Raw genomic sequence first — 23,598 nt, 5'->3', positions numbered from 1 at the left:
TCAGAATTAAAATTAATCGTAGACCCTTTACAATTAGTTTTGTTTTAGTGTTTTTCATACGATCCTGAAGTTAGACCGGTTTAGAATGCGTATTTTTTGAATAATGTACGGTAAAAGTTGAAAACGTAATTTTCATTATTCAAAAAAAATTCATATCACTCTGAAACTATGAAAGATACGTAAAAAATAATAGACAACAAAAATGTAGCCTTTTTTTCAACGAATATATTTTTTTATTCCTATAGCATAAAAATAAAGGAAGATTTGTATCAATAAAATGCTTAAAACTTAATTTTTTCAATTTTTTTCACTTAGGGATAGTTTTTACCCCGAAAGAAACAAAAAGCGTCAATCGGGCTTACGTCACTTTTGAACTTGAGCCTAAGATGAGCCTTATTCTAAATTTTCATGCAAATCCATGCAGTTTGAAACAATCGGGAGGTTACAGCTGATTTTCAGCTTCGATGACTGCACTAATCGTTTGAATGAAGAAAACGCAATATTTCCAATATATTTATTATTTATTTACTCAAAAGTTTGTTATTGTAACACTTTAGATAAAAACGTTGCGTCTAACCTGTAAAATGTAAACGATTTAATATTTTCGAGGTAGGAAGATTTGATTAAACCAGCTTTAGCTCGAATTTTACTTTTACCCCATAAAAATTAAGATGGAGCCTTAATAAATGACTACAAGCTGCATGACCAGTAAAATTAAAAAAAAAGAAAACGTGAGATTCCATGCAATCGACGATCGCACTGTATCTGCCGATATACGGATTTTTAGTCGACAGTACCAACCGTGCAATGTTGGTCGCCTAAGCTCGGTGTCATGGGGCTCGTAGTCATTTAAAAGGCTCTAGTAGACGATAACGTACGGAAACTACATTTAAGAAGATAAAACGTTACAATTATTCATACGAATTAGTCACCTTGAAAAAGTTAACATACAACATTAAATATATTTTCAATAACTCTGCATTTAATAATAAAAAAAAAATACTGTCGACTACATTTGGATTGCGCTAGATTAAAAATGCCATGGTGTAACTTTTTTAGTTTATAATAGCCCCATAGTTTAAAAAATTGTCTCCGACCAGTGCTAGAGTGGTAATTGACATCTTACGAATAAAAATAAAGAAAAAACAAAGTTAAAACAATAAAAAATCGCGGCGCGTCAACTAAAATAAAGATTGTAGGCGAGGACCAAAAAAAATTAATTTATCCTTAACCGCTACGGCGTTTATCACAGCTTGCACTTGTTCCCCTTCCGGGTGATGTTGATGTAAGGTTGCACCAGGGGGTGCATCTCGTGGCTGCTCTTGAAGACTGTGATGTCGCTGATGACCGCTGGTTGCGGCTTGTTGTTCTCCGGGGTGTATTCCTTCTCCGCCACTTTACCCGCTCCCCCTTCGGCCGTCGAGACGACGTGAACGGAGAGCTTCTTCCTCGCGTCGGCGGTGTGGCTAAGTAATCCCTGAAACGACGAAAGTGAAATGGAAAACAATGTTTTAATTTCACGATTTCCTACCTTGTAAAACTCTATTATGTCGTTCTTCGACAGTGTCCTCAAGTAAGCCACTTCGACGTTCGCCCTGTCGAAGTGGTACTGCTGCGCCGTTATCTCCGACCAGTATCGGTTTGTTTGCGTGGACAGCTGTTTGGGTTTTTCCAACCGTTGGGCAGCCAGCGCTTCCCGGTGCCTCGAGAACTCCTCGTCGCTCATCTCGTTTATGTAATCCTGAGAAATCGCAAATCGTTACCTTTTAACCGTTTGCGGAAGTCGTACGTACCAGCATGTTTTGCAGGAACTCTTCTATCCTGCTGTCTAAGTACGTCGGGTGCCTGTCCGACTGAACGATAATCCGCAAACCCTGAACGCCGTTGGACCTACGCACGCCGCTGAACACTATATACCCTAGCTGTTCCTGGAACGAAATACAGCGTTCGTAGCGATACACCGTAACGCCGATTCGCTTACCTTGGTTCGCAGGATGTTAAAGCAAGGCTCTTGGATGATTTGAGCAAATAGTTCCAGTTTAACGTTATTTTCTTTCGACTGCAAGCCGCACTGGTAGTACAGCTCTATGCAAGAAGACTTGTGAACGTCGTTCTGCACTTCGTACGAGTAATGGCAGCCACCCTCCAACTTCAACTCCCTGTTCAAGAGCAACTGTCTGGGAAGCAGCGGCGACATATTCAAACTGGACGTCAGGTGATCCTCGACGATATGCACCAACTGAATCGCCTTTTCCTTGTTGACGTTGCCGTGCACCAACGACTCGATATGCATCTTCGACAGTATCTGCGGGATAAACGCCTCCAAACGGTCGATGGTAATCTCTGAAAGAGAACAAATTCATTACCCAGTCAACGCCCGAAGGGCAACTTACGATCCGTCGCGGCCAACAGTTCTTGCTTCGTCCAAGAGTGCTCGGTTAGTAAAACCGTCAAGTAATACACCGCGTGCTGGTACGGTTGTTCCGCGGAGAAGTTCTTCAAGTTCCTAATGTACTAAAAGGAAAAAAATTAACGATGACGCCACAGAAAACCCGACAGCTTACATTTTCCTTACATATATTGAACCGCTTCGGGTCAATTTTGAAGTTTGTTAGTTTCTCCATGATTTTCTCCAACAGTATGTGCTGTTTGTTGTTGTAACCTCCAATTCCTAGCTGAAATTTCGACGTAAATGATTTCGAAGGAAAAACAAGTGAAACCGACTCACAATCAATCCGTATTTTGTGTTGATCAGTTCCCACTTGAGCCCGGCGAGTTCTGCGGCGTAGGCGTATTCGTTGAGGGAGTCCCGGAACAATTGGACCAGCATGTGGGTGAGATTGCAGTTTAAGGGGTCCAGGTATGCGAGAGGGCTAAAAAATTTTGAAATACTAAGGTCTATCCCAGGTCTTTGCTTAAATTATAGAATCGGCAGCCAAATGAATGTCTTTATTGAGGACATCTTCAAGACGCTTACATAAAACCCAAAATATGTCGCGGTTATTCCGAAATTATAAAAAATATACATAAAAATAGTAATATTAAAATATTTACAAAACGAACAAGCAAAATAAAAAAAAAGGACAAATGGCAAATAATTACAACTATCATTTTTTAATTTTTATTTCAATTTTTTAGTTTCTATTTGTATTATTTTATTTATATTGTATTTAATTTAATTATTCACAATTTTATTTAAATTTATCCCCTTTTTTAAGTTTTTAATTTGTTAATATCTTAATATTATGATTATTAGTATTGTTTTTGAAAATTTTCATCAAATACGAACAAAAATAAACGAAAAACGAAATTATTATTTTTTTAATCATGAAAATTTCCAGTATCGTCGAATATTTTTGTGAAAATGCTTCAGTTTCTCGAAAATTCTCTTAAATACTTCATACTTTTCAATATTTATAAAAGCAATATTTAAAAAAGTTGGACTTTTATATAATTTTTTTAAAAATTAAAACTTTATTTCCCATAATTAGCATTGAGGTCAGAGACTTATGTGGGAGAGCGGGTGGCATATTATCACTCAACAGGTCACATTTGCATAAAAAATAACACCGATTAACAATGAAATCATTTGAAGGACAAAAAAATGATCCGCGAGACTTACCTGACGAAATCGAACATAAGGTTCGCTTTGGGAAGCAGAAACTGGTCGTCTTGTTTAAACCAAACCCTAGTTAAGGCCGTATCCTCGATAATAGCCGGGTGTTCCGTCACCTAAACATGCATTTAAATAAATTCGCTCCGAAAAAATTCTGAAAATACGTACATCCTCGTCAAGCGGGTATAAATGAAAGTCTGTAGGAATAAACTCGTTTTTCTCCGGCATCCTCAAATCTGGACACAAACCGGCTCCGTTCCAATCCTAAAAAATAGAATCGTTTGACGTAACACGAACAATTTAATATCCCGATAATTACTTTGATTGTCTCTTCGGGAATATAAGTTTTCTTGTATTTCGTTCCGTACCAGGGCTCCTCTTGGTCAAGGTCCTTTTCAAACTTCTTTCCTATGACCGCTATCCTAAGGAGTTAATAAATATCACGTACATACTGACAAATAAATGGTTACCTTTACCTAACTTTATCCGGGACGAAATTACTCCACACCTTCTCGACGAGCTCAGGTTCCCATTCCGATAACATATAATTCGCATACAAGATATGCTCCATGGGATATTCCTGCAGGTTATGCACTAAACTCGATATATACCCCCTGGGCGACTCCTTATCCTTAAACCTAAATATCATCTGTCCTATGTCGCGGTTCTCGTCCTGCACCCATTTCTTCGGGCCTTCCTTCTTCAGCATGTTCAAGTACTGTAAAGTTAAAACCAGTCATTTCCCAAATAACTCCAAACCGCTCAACTTACTTGAAAGATGAGCTTCACGATATCATCTACGTGCTTTATGCCCTCTTCCGTCAAATCGACGCCTACTCCAAAGAACCCAAAACCCCTCGGAGCCGGTTTACTACCAGCCACCAGGTTACTGGACCATCCGCGAGCTTTAAGCACTGATAAAATGCTTCCGGGGCCCTCATGTCCCACTAAATGGCTAATGTAATGGCCAGGCTTAAAATAATCGAATCCAAATATATTATTTAAAAGTACAGCATGTAAGTCGGGCTCTGTGGAATTATTTTAATTCCAATATCACTGATTATATAGCACAATGTAACGAGCCCCTGGATTTTTCTAGCATAGTGTACAGAAAAATGTATAGAGGCGTCACTGTCGGAAAAATAGGTATATTTCCTGTGTGATTTTTCAATTAAGTGAGATTAACAGTGATTTCAAAAACAACTGTAACTGTAAATTCATTATAAATAACTTTAAATTTGCCGCCTAACATTTCTTGAGCTCAAACATAGTTAACGGCAGAAGAACAATAGATGGCTCTGTCAGTCTCATTGTTGTTGAAAAAGAAAGGTTCATCTGATTTATGTTGTCTATGGGTCAAACTAACCTCAAAAAATATAAGTTGACAGTCATGGAATTTACTGATGAATATGATCACAATGTGCCTGGTGTAATGTATTTTCCCAAAAGTTTGCCATGTAAAGAAGTCCAAGATTTATATAACTACACTCTGGATGGTTGTAAATGTGAAACGGAATGCACAAAACATAGTGCATGTTCTTGTATCGGAAAAAGTGGTACTTTTTACAATTACGATAATATTTATGACACCACAAGTTATATGATTCACGAAAATACTATAGACAGTCCGACGTATGAATGTAACGAAAACTGTTCTTGCAACAAAAGAGTTTGCGGAAATAGGTTGGTCCAGTTTGGGCCCAGAAAAAACTTAAAAATCCAGTTTTGTGGAAACGGTAAAGGCTCGGGCTTATTCACGGCAGACGAGATAAAAAAAGGCAATTTCGTTTGCGAGTACGCTGGTGAAATAATCACAGAAAATCAAGCCTTCGCTAGGTTTAGCAGCAACAGCGAACAAAATAAAATGAATTACATCTTCTGCATAAAAGAACACTTTGGCGAAAAAGAAGTGAAAACTTTTATAGACCCATCCCACTACGGAAACCTTGGTCGATATATAAATCACAGTTGTGAACCAAATTGCAAATTATATGTCGTAAGAATAAACGACGCGATGCCAGTTTTAGGCATCTTCGCTAATGAGGATATCAAAGAAAACAGCGAGATCACTTACAATTACGGAGAGGGAGATTTAGGCATTGATAATTGTGGAAAATATGTTAAGAAAAAATGTCTCTGTAACAGCCAAGGATGTAGAAAATATTTACCGTTTGACGTATCGCTATCTACATAATTTTATATGCCTACTTACCGCTGACTTGTAGAATTCCGTGAGATCCTCGCAAGGAAAAACAATGTTGAGATTCCGAACATCCTTCACGGGACTGATATAGACCATAGTTTTAAACTGGTCTTCCTTAAACGGATGAGTTTTCCAAATTGGTGCTTCTACGCTTTTATTTTCTACCGTCGAAAACAACTCCACGACCATTTCTTCTAATTCGTCGAGACTTTCTGTAGGGAAATATATGCATTTAACATAAAACGAGTTAACTATTTTTTATCACCTACCTTTTCCTAGTACAGCTAAACACATGATATTAGACGAGTACCATTTACCATGAAATTCCAACAGCTTTTCCCTCACATTGATGCCCTTTGCTTTTGGAAGAGTGACCAAAGTGTATTTGTTACCTAAAAATATTATTAAATCATTGAAATATTCCACAAATACGAATTTTAGTGATTAAACCTGTTCCAAAGGTATTATAGGGATGATCTGGGTCAGAAATATGCTTGTCCAGCTGATCCATCCTCCAAACATCGCTGGGAATATTTTTTTCATGTTCAGAATTAACCGCATTTATCTCGCGCTCACTAGCACTCTCAGTAAACAGAGGAGCGACAAAAAATTGAGAGAACCTACAAATCACGATCCAAACATTTGTAAAAATATGTGTGTATAGCGATTACTCGTACCTGTCCAAAGCAGAAGAAAGTTGTTCAGGCACAATGTCAAAATAATAAATAGTATGGTCCGGGTAAGTGGCTGCATTACTGCTACCCCCGTGTTCACTCAGAAATTTGTTATAGTCATTTTCATTTGGGTACTTCTTTGTACCCAAAAACAACATATGTTCGCAGAAATGTGCCAGACCAAGAACTTCCTTTGGATCACTCAAAAATCCTAAAATAACAATGACTATCCATATGCTACACAATACATTATAAAAACATGTACACTTACCAACGTTTACGTCCATAGCAGCTGCAGATTTGTCAGTGTTAGGATCGCTCACGAGCAAGACTTTCAATCGATTTGTTAATTCTAAACCACGATACTGTCTCTTGTCCTCCTCGGATTTGATTATATCGTCAATTCTACGTAGAATTAAGCTGGGGTTTGCCATTTTCGCTTCGGCCTGTTTAAATATTCCCACGGTACTGAAAAATGACTTTTAAAAATATTGCAAGTAGGTGACGTAACCTCAATTATACCTGTACAAAAATATCGTGGTGCGGATTTGATAGCCTGATATGGATTTTAGCAGTAGTCTGGTGTGCTTTAGGAACTGCATTCAGATTTTCTTGGAATTAGAGGTTCTGCGAGAAATGTTATCAGTCGAAGAACTAATTTTTACCGCGTCTGACGTTTACATTTTTGACATTTGGGGCAATGACCAAAGATGTAGGAAATATAGAAATAAATGGCAATGAACACTAAATGTTGGAAATAGTATTCTAAGTTGCTTTCGTTTGTAGAGCTTGTCACACCTACAAGCACAATATAAAACTCACTGCACAAGCAGTTACTTTTGATTTTGGGAAAAAAAAGGGAAATATGTTGCGTAACCATTTCTTGTCGGCAACAGAGGAAAAAAATTAGATATTAAATTTTTATGCTATTTTGAAAAAATATCTAAATAAAAAAGTAACTGTGACTGAATTTCTTCATCATTTCTATTGCTAAAGAAACTAGATATACCTTTCTTTAAAAAATCTGATTGTGAATCGGCAAAATTAAGTTTCGCGAAACTTTAAACCCATGAGAGTGAATTAATTGACCGATAAGAAACTTACAATTAGTTTAAAACAAAAGTTTATTTTTTACTTTACGAGGTCGAATCTAATAGTACATTATTAACTCAATAATTCTACCTTAAAATAAAAAGGTTATTTTTTAATACAACAAAAAAATTAAAAAATATCGCCCGAGCAGGGACTTGAACCCTGGACCCTTGGATTAAAAGTCCAATGCTCTACCGACTGAGCTACCCGGGCACTGAAACAATAGTGTTTGCTATGTTTATTCCCACTGTTATAAAATAATTTTTTAGTTTAATAAAATTTTATATTTAGATAATACTATAGGTTTTGTGAACAAATTATTTCACATCTGCAGTAAATAAAGCATATATAAAATAAATTTAAAGAAATTAGAGAATTTTGTCTCTTCCTTTTTATTCCGCAATTATTTTTATTTATTTATACATATCTTTTTTATTGACCATTTTTTTAATAGATATACTGTAAATTTAAGAACTTAGAAATATTTTTGTGTTATCTAATTAAATACAGACCTTTCAATATATTTCTGGTAAAATCTGTAATAAACAATATGTTATACATAGAAGCATCCACCTCTATTTGGCAACTACTCGAATTTGTTTAAGAACAAGTACAATGTATTATTAATCCTGTATTATAAGTATTATACTATTTGAAGATTTTTAGATAATATCGGGTATTAATAAACTACGAAAATAAAATTCATACCTACCAATTTTTGTAAAAAAAATTCTACGCAGTGTCATATGGGATAACTTTGTTATATTATAGGTGCATGCTTAGTAAAAGTAACAGTCAAGTAAAAAAACATGTTTTTCTAGCAATGATGTAAAAAGCTATTTAAAATAGTAACGTTTTCAATAGGTAAATAACTTCTGGTTTATTTTCGTACTGTAAACAAGACGTCTTTAAAATATATTTTTAATCAGGTATCTACGAAAACGTTCTGCCAGCACTATATATTTCTTATTTTACTACTGCATAATATTTAAATAAAAAAATAAAATAAACTAAGGTCCCACCGAGATTTGAACTCGGATCGCTGGATTCAGAGTCCAGAGTGCTAACCATTACACCATGGGACCTCGATGCAAACAGTCCATTTTACATCGTCAAGTGTATCGACAACTGTAAATTGTTATTTAAACGAGTTTTATATTATTTTTTAATAAAATAATATACTCAATAGTCTAATCACAAATTAGTTGCTGTTAACTTATTTTATTTTATTTATTAAAAATGAATCAACATAATGGTGGTCACATGACTACGCGACTTTGATCACGATTCCTCGTGGGAGCGCCGGTAGCGGGTAGCGGCACAATTCTATCGTGTTTTGTTTTGTTGCCCTTCAAGGTTATGTTCATTCATCACAAATTCTTCAAAATTGACAGTCCTGTGAGTGGTTGCTCCCTAACGTGCTGAATGTTTTAGTTTCCCTGTTTCCCTATAAAGGAAAATGTATGAATCCCCGTTTAAAATCTAGTCAGAACATGTAAGCACTTAGAACATTCCTCCTCGTTACATAAAACCCCGTTTCGACACCTCTTGAACTAGTTTGAATATCCTTCAGGACAACATGCCAAAATTTTTCTCTGACACCACAATTTTTAATTACAACTGGGACCAAGTCGCTCAAGGATTCTGGAAAAGGTACCCCAACCCCAACAGGTAGGATAAATATGAATAAAATGTCATGTTTTTTTAAACATTGTGTGAAAATTACAGCAAACATGTTCTTACGGAAGATACAGTACAGCGAGAAGTCAGATCGGGAAGATTGTTCACTAAAAGGCTTCTCAGCAAAACTAACAGCATTCCGAAATGGGCCGAGAGGTTTATAACTGCCAAGCATGTCAATATAATCGAAGAGAGCATCGTGGATCCCAAAAATAAGGTGCTCGTGACGTACACGCGAAACCTGGGATATGCTAAAGTTATGGTAAGTTTCCGAGGACAACTTAAGTATTATAATTAATAGACACATTGTAGAGTGTGACGGAGAAAGTTGTTTACAAAGAAAGCGAGGAACATCCAGGTAAAACAGTAGCTTTAAGATCGGCATGGATCGATTCGCAAGTCCGAGGGTTCAGCAGGGCTATCTGCGCCTTTGGTTATGAGAGGTTTAAGAAGAACTGCACTAAAATGGTGAGTACTACATTTGTTACCACGGAGTTTTGTGTTTATTGCAAAATATATTAAGAGTAATTCGGAGAAAATTGTCTTAATAGAATGGCAAGTGTTTGATACTAAAAGTAATGTAAATAGGCCATTGATTATTCAGTGTAAACAAATAATTAAAAGTTCAGTATCAAAGGTCAAAGAAATTGGGTGTTAGTTAACAGTGGTGCGGTGTGGAATTTGGAATGTTAATTACTCGGCGATTTTTATTTTTTTTTCAATTCCCGAATCGTTGTCAGATACTGAATTCAATGCCATGTTATTTATAGCTTGCAGTAATGATATAATTCAGAGAACGGTGAGAAAAGTGTGGTAAAAAAATGCGTATAATATAAAATTAAGACCCTTGATATATACTTTATATTTGATTAGATTAAGTAGAATTTATTGCAGATTAAGTAAACAGAGTTGTTTACATTTTCATTCCTCTCCAATTTGACCTTGTAAAGTGATTTGTTTTCTATTTAAATTAAATTCTATAAATGTGCGACATGCAAAATTGTTTGAATTCATTCACTTTTTAACTCTGAATGGATATTTTTCGTAACCGCATCATTTTTTTATACAGAGTGTAACGAAAACACCTAGCCAAACATTAATTGCAGATTCAAATTAACAAAAGCAATTTCTATAAATATATATCCGGAAATGCCTCAATTTTAATATACAGGGTGTTAAAAATTAGAGATTACAAACATACCACCGCTGATTTTGCAAATGGGTGTATGCAATAAAAAGAAAATCGACCGAAACCTCTTAGGACTTGTATTCCCTTTTTCACAAACAGTTTTCCAGAGAAATTACTTAAATAGTAGTTTTGGTGCTTATGCCCCTGTGCTATATCAACGATGATATCATTTTACCTCGATAAAACTTCAGCAAACATTTTACGTTCGATTAATATAATGAGTGAAATAATCTTTCCGAAATAGAACGCAAATATCAATTTCCATTGAATTCTGACTTATGTGCAGGCTGGTGGATTCAACCACGTCCTGTCAAACCTCTACCCCCACCACAACATCCTGCACACGACGCAGACCACCATCACGGCAGCAGCAAAGTTGAAAGACGCCGCGAAGAACGCCTCGGAGCTGGCGAAATCCAGGGCCGTCCCCATCTACGCGTCTCTGCATCCGAATCAGTCTTAAGAACGGCGGAAGGGGCGTCTCGAAAAGGTATTATACGAATTAATGTTTAGAGTAAATATTTGTGTCCATCGATGGAAAATGTAACTTTTAATAAAAAGTAATGTAAAATAAGGCTTAACATAGTTCTTAATTTGTTTAACGGGAAAATAGCTGCAATATTTGTTGGTATAGAAGTTGAAATTACCAAGATGTAGGTGTTGGTTTGCCGGAGAGATGTTTACGTTTAGCGGGTAGGGTAAACGGTGAATTTCTGAACTTGATTCAATTCCATATTAAAACATTTAATACTTTTTATACACGTTTTCTTCAATTTTTTAAGTACGGCTAGTCAGATTTTATATAGGATGGAAGTTTTAGTTTTAGCTGTGTATTGTTGTAATTTTCGCTAGGATTAGCAAAAGTTGTTTGTAGCTTGTAATAAATTGTTTTAAAGAGACGAAACTTGATTTTTATTTAAAAAAATACTATAAAATATAAAAAATGCATATATTATAGGAAAGGAGGGAATTTAAACAAATTTGTGTGAAAAAATGTAAAGATATGTAGAATACCAATAAAAAACAATAATAATTCTTAAAACCAGTACAAATATAAGTAGAGTTTGACTCATTCATCTTAACGACGTAATAAAAATAAAAAACATAAAATTGACCCTTACAGCTGCCATACTGGGTATTTTTATTACATAACCTAATTTTGATGTTCCCTGTGTGTAATATTCTGATGTAAGTAGCGGATAATGAACAATTTCGATTATTGTGGTGCCTAAGTGACCATTATTCTGAGCCGCCTGCTTATGTTTTACGATTTTCAAAAAAATTAACAATTCAAAAATTTCAGAGTAGTATCACATTTTTTTACATATATCTCAAATAACTACCAACTTAATTTGCAATATTTACTCTTATTTCATGATCACTGGGAAAATTTAACTTTTACCCGATGGTAAGCGTTACCGAGAACCCCTCGTAAATTCCAAATGTTCTCGAAACTCTCCGGTTGGGTATTGTAAGAAGAGTCCACAGCTTTGGCCCAAATTTCAACCTGAAACGAAAAAAATTACCCCCATTTCACCCAACAAAGTCAAGGACTTACGCTTTCCAGATGTTTTTCTACGGGAATGCGAATCGACCACAAAGTCCAGGCCCAATGTTGAGGGGGCTCCGATGAGTCCTGACCGTCGAAATGGGCGACGTGCCAGGTTTTTCCCGCGTCGACGGTGACGTCTACCCTTACTATTTTCTGCCCGCCCCCTGACCAAGCGTACCCTGAAACACAATATCCAAATACACGTTTTTTATAAAAATGGGTAATTTTTCAATAGATGGCGCTTCGATAGTTTTAAAAAAGTATCAAAAGACTGACCAACATACCTCTCACGAGTATATGTCCGTCGACAACCTCGACATTGTCTCCGTTACACGGCTGGCAAATGGCCGATATAACCGGTAACTCCTGGATGGCCGGCGATTTGGTAAAATCCACAGTATCCCAGTCCGTACTGGGCGAGAACCCCTTGTAATCGTTCTGTTGCCAATGCGAGTCACTTTCCTTCTCGGAAACGGTAATTTTACCTGGAATAATATCCGATTCAAGATAAGAAGTAGCGGTAGCGTAATATCGATATCGAAATCAGTCAATACCTAACCATTTGACATTTCTCGCACCCACGACGCCTGGGACGACCACGCGAATCGGAAATCCGTGGTCTCTAGGAATAGGAACTCCGTTCATCTCGTAAGCTAACAGAACGTCGCCCCGTTTGTCCAAAGCCTTCCAGATTGGTATCGAGGCCCCGTACATATTGCCGGTCACATCGAAATCGATCCCTTCGAACTAAATTCAAACTATATCTACTACGACATTAAAAATAATGATGATTACCTTGACATGCTTGTAACGAGCATCATCTTCGTCAACGCCGGCTTTCCCAAGGACGTCACGTAATCGTACACCTGTCCATACCGCGTTACCAACTGCTCCGGGACCCCAATTAAGACCTTTCACGGGCTTGACCTTCAAAAGGTCGATTCACTTGATGAACTAACATTTATTTCCTACTAACCTTCGTCATGTCGCCTCTCCTGTTTCCAGCGCACATGATTGCCGCTGTTATGGTGCATTTGGGCAATTTTTTCAATTCGTCCAAAGTGAAAGTTACTCTTTTATTCCGCCCTTCCAGTTCCACCTCTAACTCGTACGTGTTAGGATCGATATCTGGTACCGGGAGATGATTTCTCACATAAAAAAGTTCGCTGAAATTCAATTTTAAAATAATCGCAACATACGTGAATGTTAAGAGTTCTTACTTGGGCGTTATAAAGCTTTCTACTAACAGTGGTGGAGGAATCTCTGCATTAAAAGGCTTTGCACTGGTAGGTTTTAGTACCGGGTGACGTACAGGATCCTTGCTGTACGGATCGTCCAAATCACTACTCAAGGTACCTACGTCCTCTTTACTGAGATTGCCTGTAGAATATTGTACTAGTTAAAATATATAAATTAAATCGCAGAAATACCTATTCGGTAACTTTCCAATAGCATATAAACATGTTTGTTTTCGTGTACCCCATAGAGAAGCCAAAACGGTTCCACTGAACTGCCTGCAGCTATGAGAATCTGATCTCCTCCAGGATGCTTGTCCACAAAATCCGTGATGTCGTACACACCTTCTTTATACGTCACCCACACTTTCGTGTCCCTAGAAAACGAAAGATACACACACATTCAAAGCCCTGCGAACGTTTTTACTTAGAAGTGTGATCACTAATTTCTCTCAAAGAGAACGATGGCAGCCCTTCCTTAAACTTTCCGGCAGTTCCACTTTCATCGCTACTTTTGCTGGCCTCTGCAAAAACGTATTTTCTTTGCTTGTCTGAAATGAAATCATTATTTCCTGAAATAGACAAAGCGGAATTGGAACCAACCAAATGCATAATATCCTAGGCATCCTGCAATCACAGAGCTAATAAGAATTTTATTGCAGGTATTCCACCTGGTTTGTTCATTATTGTTACTGTTGCTGAAACTGAAGGCTCTAGTAGACTGATAAATTGGTCTATAGATAAATAATATTCTCCTTACACTGAAAAAATGTATGCATCTATTTATGACAGCAAAATATTTAGAAAAAAATTACAAATTACCTATTCGCTAAAAATTTCATTTTTAAAGTTTGATCTTGTGAAATAAGGTCATGCACTTGTAGATTGTCATACCACCATCTATTTATAAATTATGTTAATTTAACGTATTTCCCCAATCGTTGGCAGTTTCTGGCTTAATATAAGTTCATCAATTAAAATTAACAAGGAATTAAAAATCCACTGTGAGTAATTAATAATATTCTTCTAATAAACGACACCGAATTGCTGTTATTTTAGCTTTTATTGCTCTAACTCTAATTACACGCTATTCGACTTGTAAATTAACGATAATTGTTTAGATTTAGCAATGATTTCAGATGATAAAAAATTATCAGCTGATTCGGATGCGGACATCAAGGATTTAGGTTAGTTTAAAATATGGAAATTTCATCTTATTAAAGAAAATTGATTTAATATAATAACGGTAAAATATAAACATTCCGTTTCTTAATCGATAAGATTGTTATTTTAATATGCAAGTAAAAAGTTTTATGTAAATTTTGTTCTTGATTTTAACTTTTGAATTTCGCGGTTATGGATTACTCACGAAATAATTTGGAGAAATAACAATTCTTGCATTGGTCACCCTGTATATAAAATAATATAAGTTTACGATAATTAAAATTGTAGTAGAGTGAATTCAGAAAAACAGCAGTAACGGTATATATTTTTTCAATAACTATATAATTATTTTAGAAACTTTTATTAACGTTCGATGGGCAATTTGTTATTTTCAGAGTATTGGTACCTTTGAGTTCAGGGGTTGGTAGTTAGGGTGTAAACTCGGCCCTCTAGTGTGAAAACTTCACGTCACCATTTGTCAATCATGTTTGTCATTATTCGTGAGAGATGGGTGTAAAATGGATGTGTTTGTTTACGAGCAGAAACTACCATTAAAATTTCATGAAATGACTTTGCGATCGCGATGGGAGGTTGTATAGGTATAACACGTAGTAGAAGTGGAGCTATCGACGATTCGTCTGGATCTATCAGTCGACCTAACTCGGGTAAAAATAACCTTGAATTGCACTTCTCAAGTAATTATATAAATCAACTTTGTAGGTAGTCAACGAAAAAATCATCCCTTGTGCCATGAAACGATCAGGTGGAAGTCCGACGTACCTCTAACCGAAGGTCAACTACGAAGTAAACGAGATGAGTTCTGGGACACAGCCCCAGCATTCGAGGGGCGCAAGGAAATCTGGGACGCCCTCAGGGCGGCAGCGGTGGCTGCCGAAGCTATGGACTACGAGTTAGCCCAGGCTATATTAGACGGGGCCAGTGTTTCCGTACCAAATGGTTATCTAACGGAGTGTTACGATGAGTTAGGTGCGCGATATCAGGTTCCGATTTATTGCCTTTCGTATCCGATTAATATCGTGAAGGAAGATGGTAGGGACTCGCCGGCAGAATGCTCAGAGCCTGTCGATGGGGGCACAGAGACTGTTTTAAAATTGCGACTGTCCCACTCGTGTTCAGATGTCAAGCTGTCCGTATATTCGACCGATACCATCAGTATGTGTAAAAAGAAGTTACAGGTAAGTCCATACGTTTGAAAATTCAGTTATGTGTATATATTTGCCACCTTGAAAAGTGGGTGGGAGAACAAATATAATACTTTGTGACAAATATGTAGTAAGGTTGTATTGATTTGTGGTTTGCTTATATATTCTTTAAATGTTTGTTTTCCAAGAAGTTTTCCATGCTTGACATCATGCATTAAGTAAATTAGGTGCTTCTCTGTATTGATTATTTTATAAGCATTTTTTTGTTTGGGTGATTGAAAATTTGCCTCATAGGTTGAGCAAAGTACAGTTTTTTTATTCGTTCTAGTAGATAGTTTTTGTAACAATGTTAATGCACCATTACATCTACAGAGCGGTATGACTAATAGGACATGGTGTTGAATACTGTGTTACTCAATTTGAATTACATTTGCAAAGATTTCCATAAAGTAATTAATAAATTAAGAAATAGTTCAGATAACTTTCCAGTGCATTTCTGTTGACTTTTGAACCTTAACAAAGTGCTAAAACCGACTCTTCAAATATACACTTTTTTGTTGTTGTTGTTGTAAATAAACTCTGTTCCAAACTCATCAAAACACATACCTCTTTGGATATGTCATAGTTATTTTCAAATAATAATTAACTGGTTTTTATAATGTACCGGTTACAATAATAAATAAAATGCAAGTGTTGTCACAAGAAAGAAAAGGAAATCCAATTGTTAATAATATACGACTTGCTAATCGTTTTTTAATAGGTATATGAATGAAAAATTTGTGCTCAGTTTATTTTGCATTTAGTGAGCATACGGTAGTTTTACATGAAAAAAAAATGTGCCAAATCATAGTCCTTGATGTGTGTGCACAAGTTGCTATGTCACAGGCTTAATATAACTGTTAAAATAATTTTAGAAACTGCCAATGTTCGGGAAAATTAAAGAAAGGTAATAAAAATGAACGGGTTTATAGAAATAAACTATTGCTCATCGCGTTATAGAAATCTAGAGGTTATATGTTACATGGTGGTTGAAAAGTTTTAATCAGTTGAATTATAATCAAAATTGATAAATGTAAATAGTAAAGCACAAACGGATACATGCCAGACCGCCCAAATAACAACCACAATAAAAACTAATTTGGTAACATTGAAAAAATGTCCAAAATTGGAAATTTCACCCATTTGATACCGTAATCTTATTATTAAAACTTTGTTATCAGTGTTGATCGTGGGAGGAGCATTATTGGAGTTGAAAACACCATTTAGATTGCCTTAAATCGAGTCAATTGCATGCAAACCGTTTTTCAGTGTCCGCATTCTCACATGGAATACAAATGCAATCTATTACCATCATAAATTGACTAAAAGTAAACTTAAATATATCTCTGACTAAAAGGAATGTATTGGAAGCATAAATAGCATCTAATAGCGTGATTATTTCCTATCTATTTAAAATTCTGACACGTATTCAGCCTTATTTATTAATATTTTATACCATACTGTAAATGGTTCATCTATTAATGAACGTAGAATGCATTATAAAATTGTTACGCAAGAAAAATCAGTGTTTAATTTATTTAAAGTAATTTTAATATGTTTGTATGTAAATGGGATGGTGATTTAATTGAATTTATTTAGAATTATTCCGAAACAAATATTACTATTACTATTAATAGTTATTCGTAAACAATTTAAGAGCACAGGAAAAAATATTTACCATTAAACTTGTTTCTTTTTTGTAGGGTGATTAAACATAATAAATATTGTTGACAGTACTAATAATAAAACAATGGGCCTGATAAGATAACATTAATTCCTTTAATTAAAAGAATTTGTTCAATTTAGAGATACCAGCGCACGTTGAATATCTCACATGAGTAGATACAAACATATTTTTGCGTTATTTTTGCATCTACAATATGGTCTAGGATTTTTTTTTTAAATAATAAATTAATCGAATAAAAAAATTGCTAATAAATTGACAAACTACAAAAATCATAGCAGGCTCAAGATTTGCAATTAGAACTTCAATTGTTTTAAACTCATTATATTAGTGGCCTTGTACACTTATAAATCGATACACCCTGTATATTCCCGGGTTATCTTGAAGGACGTTAAGTCAAACTGATAATGGAATTTTAAAAAATGACTAATGTAACAGAAATGTGTTGTTTATATTCCGAATAATTGCCTACGTTTTCGTTACAAAAATAGCTTGTAATAATTTATTGTTAATAATTAATATTCAGTACCTGGATGCTTTACCGTACACGATTTTATTTCTTTTCCTTGCACAATATTTTTACGACTTCCTGCCCGGTGAGGCACTTCGAAACAATACTAATGACCTACCACGACACTTTTCTTTATCATGAACGATATTTGGACCACCCCCGTCTAAATCTACTCCACAATGCTATGTCTTTTTAGAGCCAGGAGGGCATAGAATCGTCGAGACAGCGGTGGTTCTACGGGGGCAAGCTGCTGGGCGACAAGCTGCACGTGGAAGAGGCAAAGATACCATCCGGGTACGTCGTACAAGTGATCGTTAACATGGAAAGTTCGCCCGTTCTGAAGAAGGCTTCGTAGACGGGGAAGCCGAGCGTCAATTTCGGGGGTAAGTCCGACATTATCGTGAAACAAAAGACGTGTCGGTAGTAAAAATCGAACGTAAGGTGTGGTTAATCTAGAAGCCTTAGTTTATCTTTAAATGTCACTGGAGTCTATGTCGAGTGTCGGTTATCTCGCATTGTCTTATTTTGGAAAGTACTTTTTGATTAAATGCTTATTTTTAGCTGAAAGGATATAAACATGTTTCGATAATTTTCTTTGGGAGGAGATAAGGGTATTAGATGTAAATATTTGTATGCTTTACGTTTATAAAAATGCTAAATCTATGTCATCGTCAATTTTATTTCTCGTGTACGTATTTTCTAAAGATAAATTGGAAGGTATCGGTAATTACCCCTTTAGATATCACGGTTGTGTAAGTATCGTCATTGATATTTAATTTGAGCTCGGGATATCCATATTTTATGAGGAAATTAAATTGAGTGCATTTCTAGAAAGTACCGTTCAGCTAACACCATCGTTTTATTGATTAATTTTTGTTTTTCTTTACTTGGTATTGATTTTCATATCTTGTGTGTATGTACGACAGATGTTTAGTATATCGGTTTATTCAGACAACAATAGGCATTCAAACGAATATTAATAATAATGTTTGATCAAAAATCAGTCAAATTAGTAGTAATGACAGTAACAATGATAACAATTTTGCACGAGCGGATTTAATTAATCACTTCTGATAGAACGCGTCTGTCTTATTTCCCAAACATAATTAGCTGTTACCAGTCTAAATTATTCACTTCCGAAGATTGGTTTTTTTAATTCCGATACCATTAGCGTGTTTACTGTCCTGCCCCCTCTTGTATAGACATTCAATTATTGAATAAATAATTACGGAAAATCAATAGTAGGGGAACTAATCGGCGAATAAAAAGGGGGAAACGTAATTGGGGTGTTTTAAGCAATTACGGTACACTTTTAGTTACGTGCGAGTTTTTTCACACGTAACTAATAATTAAAGTATATAAGTATTTGAAATTACAGATTTTTTTTTTTAAGAAAACTAATAGCCATTCCAAGCGCAGTCTATAGCCATGAAATCGACAACTATTTTATACGTTGACCTCATTTATAAAGCATAATAACTTATAACAATAGTGATTCACTGTCCGATCGATTTACAGTTTGTTTAAACAGGAAACGTTTCCTTCACTTCTGAATCAAATTTAAACTTGATAAAGCCTATCACAATATAGGGAGGTGAACGAACTGTCAATTAACAATGCTCGAATGCTTGTTCGAAGATTCCGATCGCCTTTAGATTGTCAAATTTGCTTTTTTATTGTTTTTACATTTTGATAATTTTTGGCCCAATGTTGATATTCGTTTGTCCCAATAATAAATTCAGTTACGTTGTAGTTTGTGGTCTAGCACCAGTTTAGTTGTTAAGTTAGGCTACTATCGTGCAACAACTATTTTCTATACAGGGCGTTTCGCATAAGATTGGACACAAAGCAGGGAACTCAAAATATGGTGATTTAATGCAACTTGCCTTGAAAGTGGTTTCAAATTTCGAAAAAAATCAAAATCGGTTATACTTGTACAAAAACTAAATTTGGTATATGGTCTGAGTGTACCAAGAGCATTAATCGAGACAGTAATTAGAGTTCCCGGACTTGGAAAAAATTTTTTCAGCAAAGTCATTGCATTGTTTATTCAGCTTCAATTTCCTTTTTTTTTAATTTCGATACGACCATTTTTCATCAAAATATCGGGCTTTTAATGGAAAAGGATCCTTTTGTCTTCAATCATTGATTTCTAGCGACAAATGGTTGTACAGAGAATTGAAGCGCAGTTTCGAAAACTGGAATAAATTTCCTATAACATTGTTACCGTAACTTTTCAGAAAAAATGTTTACACGAATTTTTAAAAATAGGGGAAAAAATGGTAATTTGAGGTTTTTTTGAAAGTTGACGGGTAAATTAGAAATATTCACGAAATGACTAATGTTAAGCATGACCCAGAAAAACCCTGTGAAGTTTCATCTCGATATAGCGAACCGATTCTTTGTTTCAAACAGTCAAACTTTTGAAAAAAATAACGGGTCACGATTTTTGAGCTTTATCACTTTATCATGATTAAAATGAAAAAAAATAAAAATTTTGAGGTTTTCTCACATTGTTATGCAAATAACGTTTAAATTGATGGAAAAAAAAGTTTTTTTTTGTTTTTTCTGAAAAACCTTCCGGACATTGAAGAAAACAAAATCCAATTGTTTCCAGCATGATTCGGCTTTTTCGTCCTATGCTTCTGTTTATCAACTTTTATTTAAATTAAAATTAAAGTTGATCCAAACCAGATTTCGATCCCGATTTTTGAGACAAATTTTTAAGTCTGTAATCACTTAAAAGGCAGTATTTTTCAAAATACCCTTTTTCTTCTCTGAAAAAAATTTTATTTTTTTTATTTCATCAATTTAAATGTTATTTGCGTTAAAAATGTGAGAAAACCTCAAAACATTTTTTTTTTTCTAGTTTAATCATGATTACGAAGTGTTTAAGCTCAAATAACGTGACCCATTAATATTTTTAAAAGTTTGACTGTTTAAAAGTTATTTGTTTTTCTATTAAATTCCTATTTCAATTTTTTTCCTGATCGTTAACTTTAACATTTAACAATTTTCAATGATTTTAAATAACAGCTACAATACGTATAATTAGTTAACGTGGAAATCTTCTTGAACCTTTTGTTTCACATCAAAATATATTTATTTTCTTGGGAATTGGGTTCTGGTGTGATAGTCGGTTAAAAATGGATAAAAGAAACAGCAGCGATTTCTTTCTTAACGTTTCGTTCCTGATCAGGAACTTTTTCAAAAGGCTTTTATTGTTAAAATTGTTACTTAATTAAATAGAACCTAAACAACAACCATTTTCCTTAAAAAATTTTTAAAAAACTGCATCAATCATCGTATATTGGACAAAATATATATAGTGTGAAAATTTGTCCAGTTGAGTATAAAAGTAAGTTGCTTTAAATCAGCATAAATCACCCTGTATTTGTGGCACCTTTTTACAAGTTACAAATTGACAAATTTGTTTATCGATTTTAAAGCAAATCAGATCAGTCTCCAATTTATTTGCCAATTTATCGAGTGAAACATTAGTAAACGGTAATAATTGAACCATTTGTGACTTTCCTAAACACTCGAGAATTGTGCCATAAATAACTAATACAATTATTGATGTGCCTGTTGAGCAGGGTTCCCAGAATCAGTTTTATTGATTCGTTTTATTGTTGCTTTCACAGTGTCACTATAGCAACCTCAGATGACGACCAGTGAGACACCCAGGAGGGTGTTGTGTAAAATTCCCCAAGAGAATTTAGTGAACCAACAAACGTAGTTAGGATTTAAAACATGGACCATATCATATAGTTGTAAAAAAATGATGCAAAGAATAATTTCAACGAGATTTAAAGTTTTTACGATACTTAGGGTGTTTATAGAATAACTGACAGGATAGGTTTTGAAATCGATGATTTAAATGGTCAGTTATTTGTTGATCACCCTGTTGTTATGCAGATTTTCCGCGTCAAACTTGCATTTATCACATTTTCTTTGACTGAATATGATATTTTTTGTACAGTTCATATGTTCTTAAGGTTAATTCGCTTCTATGACTGGATAATGCTTGTTGTAATATATAATTTAATTTGCCATTACATTAGTCCTGCCCGTCGATGCATATTTAAACGAGGAGGGATGGATTATGGTTTTATTTAAGTTTTGTACGACATATTTATTGTATCGCGTCACTAAGATATTAGAAAACGGTGGGTAGATTAATCGATAACACTTTTATTGCTACTATTTATCGTGATATACGAGGGGCTCAGCATAATGACACGTACGTTGGAAAATATCAGGGAATAAATAATCACTCACGTTTTATTATTCTACATTGAAATGTTTCAGCATCGCCGCTAAATTTTTATGGTTTCCGTTATTCAGCAACGTGTATCGATCCAACAAAGCTAGCATTTATTTTTTTATCTCGATTTTTTTATAACGACATGCCTTTTCCTCAAATATAAGTAATTTTAAAGATATTTTCAATGCGGTCCATCCCTTGCAAGCATTTTGTAATTTATATTTGTAAATTTGTAAGTTTTTTGAATAAAATATTGCTTTTTCACGATTTTATCGCCGAACCAGGTGATTCGATTTCTGCACAAAAAACCAAACGTTTCTTTAGAAATTCGCACCACTCTGTTGAAATCTGTTAGAATCGTCAAGTTTAACCTTGTTTCCACAATAACACTAACAAATGACGACTTTCTAACATTTTTAACAGACAAATGTCAAATTTCTAACCTCAATCTCGGCGCCATATTTACAGATCTGTCAAACTGTCATGGCCTTCCACGGAAACAAATTACAATTTTGTTGCTTCTCTGGAAAATGTAAAACCTGCAATTGTTTTTACCTAAACAGTTCGTTGCGACGAAAGACACACTGTTCTTGTCTTGTAATTGTAAATGGCACTCCCCATTTGAATTCGTAATAGCATTTGTTGCCATTTCAATGTTTCCTGTATCCCTAATCAAATAATTTTCTTTTCATTTCGAGTGCAGTATAATTGCTCGCGGTGTAAAAGCGTTTTGAAACATAAACGCTCTCCTTACACGTAAGAATCGGTCGTTTTTCAATGCCGAAGCTATCCGTACTCGCTTTCACTCTTTCCTGAGCTTCGAACCCTATGAATGGCCTAAAACTGTAAATAGAAGCGGCACGCTTTATTTTTGTAAGCTTTAAACACTAGTAGGAGGGGAAATAACATTGCAGGTGACGTAACGTAATACTCACGATGATGAGCAACAAAGACTGGAAAGTGAACAATAAAAAAAAAGTCTTAATAATGAAAGAGCAATAGGGTTACGAGTCAAACGCGGGATCACGTGCACACTATATTCTCGATAGAAGTAATTTTTTTAATATTGAAGTGTTTTATAAAGATTGTATCGGTGTGTAAATAAATAAATAGATTACAATAAAAGTTTGTTACGAGTGGTGGTTTTTACTTCCTTTCACTCTCTCTTTCCCAATCCCGACGAATTTTGGGATCATTTATGGACGTATCGTGAAGAAGAGGTCCCCAGTTGAACCCTGAGGAGCACCCGATATCACAGCAAACAAATGACAGGTATTATGAACAAAAACTTATTCTTTCAATAAAAATATACATATATGCTGTTCTCAGTACAAATAATGTAAATGGAATTTATTTTGGTAATTTTTTAAGCTCGTGTGTCAGCCGGGAGGGTCGTTATGCCCAATGTAACCTACAACAATTATTAATTCATTGTTTCACTTTTTTCACATTCTACGACCACAAATACTTCACACTCAATTACTTCACATACGTATCTGCTTAGATTACTGATTCATTATGTCAGATGT

General features: G+C 35.0%; 5 protein-coding genes and 2 non-coding genes across 7 annotated transcripts; 3 read left to right on the top strand and 4 right to left on the bottom strand.

Annotated features, from left to right (window-relative positions):
- Positions 1 to 502: 502 nt before the first annotated feature.
- Positions 503 to 7,184, bottom strand: LOC108917873 (insulin-degrading enzyme). The gene is made up of 18 exons (XM_018724661.1): positions 7,016 to 7,184; positions 6,765 to 6,961; positions 6,497 to 6,704; positions 6,270 to 6,439; positions 6,089 to 6,211; positions 5,829 to 6,031; positions 4,388 to 4,588; positions 4,093 to 4,334; positions 3,936 to 4,038; positions 3,785 to 3,880; positions 3,623 to 3,732; positions 2,729 to 2,873; positions 2,565 to 2,675; positions 2,394 to 2,514; positions 1,982 to 2,343; positions 1,794 to 1,928; positions 1,532 to 1,741; positions 503 to 1,477 (listed from the first exon to the last, which is right to left on the bottom strand). The coding sequence occupies exons 1-18, from the start codon at positions 7,093 to 7,095 to the stop codon at positions 1,247 to 1,249; spliced, it is 3,048 nt and encodes a 1,015-aa protein (XP_018580177.1). The 5' UTR covers positions 7,096 to 7,184; the 3' UTR covers positions 503 to 1,246.
- On the top strand, positions 4,648 to 5,905 carry LOC108917874 (probable histone-lysine N-methyltransferase set-23). Its single transcript, XM_018724663.2, has one exon. The coding sequence runs from the start codon at positions 4,959 to 4,961 to the stop codon at positions 5,808 to 5,810; it is 852 nt and encodes a 283-aa protein (XP_018580179.1). The 5' UTR covers positions 4,648 to 4,958; the 3' UTR covers positions 5,811 to 5,905.
- Positions 7,185 to 7,725: 541 nt separating the features above from the next.
- Trnak-uuu lies at positions 7,726 to 7,798 on the bottom strand. Its single transcript has one exon. It is a non-coding gene; the product is annotated as a tRNA-Lys (tRNA).
- An 800-nt stretch (positions 7,799 to 8,598) lies between these two features.
- On the bottom strand, positions 8,599 to 8,670 carry Trnaq-cug. The gene has a single exon. It is a non-coding gene; the product is annotated as a tRNA-Gln (tRNA).
- A 194-nt stretch (positions 8,671 to 8,864) lies between these two features.
- Positions 8,865 to 11,358, top strand: LOC108917785 (protein preli-like). Its single transcript, XM_018724540.2, has 4 exons — positions 8,865 to 9,256; positions 9,314 to 9,527; positions 9,578 to 9,733; positions 10,741 to 11,358. The coding sequence occupies exons 1-4, from the start codon at positions 9,165 to 9,167 to the stop codon at positions 10,915 to 10,917; spliced, it is 639 nt and encodes a 212-aa protein (XP_018580056.1). The 5' UTR covers positions 8,865 to 9,164; the 3' UTR covers positions 10,918 to 11,358.
- Positions 11,359 to 11,424: 66 nt separating this feature from the next.
- LOC108917862 (sulfite oxidase) lies at positions 11,425 to 14,150 on the bottom strand. The gene is made up of 11 exons (XM_018724646.1): positions 14,064 to 14,150; positions 13,845 to 14,002; positions 13,669 to 13,792; positions 13,437 to 13,618; positions 13,227 to 13,386; positions 12,983 to 13,172; positions 12,802 to 12,933; positions 12,561 to 12,753; positions 12,291 to 12,491; positions 12,013 to 12,185; positions 11,425 to 11,961 (listed from the first exon to the last, which is right to left on the bottom strand). The coding sequence occupies exons 1-11, from the start codon at positions 14,081 to 14,083 to the stop codon at positions 11,833 to 11,835; spliced, it is 1,662 nt and encodes a 553-aa protein (XP_018580162.1). The 5' UTR covers positions 14,084 to 14,150; the 3' UTR covers positions 11,425 to 11,832.
- Positions 14,151 to 14,155: 5 nt separating this feature from the next.
- LOC108917863 (ubiquitin domain-containing protein 1) lies at positions 14,156 to 23,206 on the top strand. The gene is made up of 5 exons (XM_018724647.1): positions 14,156 to 14,245; positions 14,801 to 15,070; positions 15,126 to 15,601; positions 17,999 to 18,185; positions 21,447 to 23,206. Exons 2-4 carry the CDS (start codon positions 14,989 to 14,991, stop codon positions 18,155 to 18,157), a joined length of 717 nt encoding a protein of 238 aa, XP_018580163.1. The 5' UTR covers positions 14,156 to 14,245; positions 14,801 to 14,988; the 3' UTR covers positions 18,158 to 18,185; positions 21,447 to 23,206.
- Positions 23,207 to 23,598: the final 392 nt, after the last annotated feature.

Source organism: Anoplophora glabripennis, unplaced genomic scaffold (assembly GCF_000390285.2).
Source record: "Anoplophora glabripennis isolate ALB-LARVAE unplaced genomic scaffold, Agla_2.0 scaffold17, whole genome shotgun sequence".
NCBI lineage: Eukaryota > Metazoa > Arthropoda > Insecta > Coleoptera > Cerambycidae > Anoplophora > Anoplophora glabripennis.
Note: the sequence above shows the minus strand (reverse complement) of the source record. Positions and strands in the feature narration are given on the sequence as shown.

What these genes read in the sequence shown, in the direction of transcription:
- LOC108917874 (XM_018724663.2), top strand. Translation starts at nt 4,959, where the DNA reads ATGTTGTCTATGGGTCAAACTAACCTCAAAAAATATAAGTTGACAGTC.
- LOC108917873 (XM_018724661.1), bottom strand. Translation starts at nt 7,095, where the DNA reads ATGCAGTTCCTAAAGCACACCAGACTACTGCTAAAATCCATATCAGGC. An exon ending in CGGAATTCTACAAGTCAGCG is followed by an intron (nt 4,589 to 5,828) that starts GTAAGTAGGCAT and finishes GATTATTTTAAG; the next exon opens with CCTGGCCATTACATTAGCCA. An exon ending in TATACCCGCTTGACGAGGAT is followed by an intron (nt 3,733 to 3,784) that starts GTACGTATTTTC and finishes ATGCATGTTTAG; the next exon opens with GTGACGGAACACCCGGCTAT.
- LOC108917785 (XM_018724540.2), top strand. Translation starts at nt 9,165, where the DNA reads ATGCCAAAATTTTTCTCTGACACCACAATTTTTAATTACAACTGGGAC. An exon ending in AGGTACCCCAACCCCAACAG is followed by an intron (nt 9,257 to 9,313) that starts GTAGGATAAATA and finishes TGAAAATTACAG; the next exon opens with CAAACATGTTCTTACGGAAG. An exon ending in TGGGATATGCTAAAGTTATG is followed by an intron (nt 9,528 to 9,577) that starts GTAAGTTTCCGA and finishes GACACATTGTAG; the next exon opens with AGTGTGACGGAGAAAGTTGT.
- LOC108917862 (XM_018724646.1), bottom strand. Translation starts at nt 14,083, where the DNA reads ATGAAATTTTTAGCGAATAG. An exon ending in GAAAGCTTTATAACGCCCAA is followed by an intron (nt 13,173 to 13,226) that starts GTAAGAACTCTT and finishes ATTGAATTTCAG; the next exon opens with CGAACTTTTTTATGTGAGAA. An exon ending in CGGACATATACTCGTGAGAG is followed by an intron (nt 12,186 to 12,290) that starts GTATGTTGGTCA and finishes ATTGTGTTTCAG; the next exon opens with GGTACGCTTGGTCAGGGGGC.
- LOC108917863 (XM_018724647.1), top strand. Translation starts at nt 14,989, where the DNA reads ATGGGAGGTTGTATAGGTATAACACGTAGTAGAAGTGGAGCTATCGAC. An exon ending in TATCAGTCGACCTAACTCGG is followed by an intron (nt 15,071 to 15,125) that starts GTAAAAATAACC and finishes TCAACTTTGTAG; the next exon opens with GTAGTCAACGAAAAAATCAT. An exon ending in TGTGTAAAAAGAAGTTACAG is followed by an intron (nt 15,602 to 17,998) that starts GTAAGTCCATAC and finishes ATGTCTTTTTAG; the next exon opens with AGCCAGGAGGGCATAGAATC.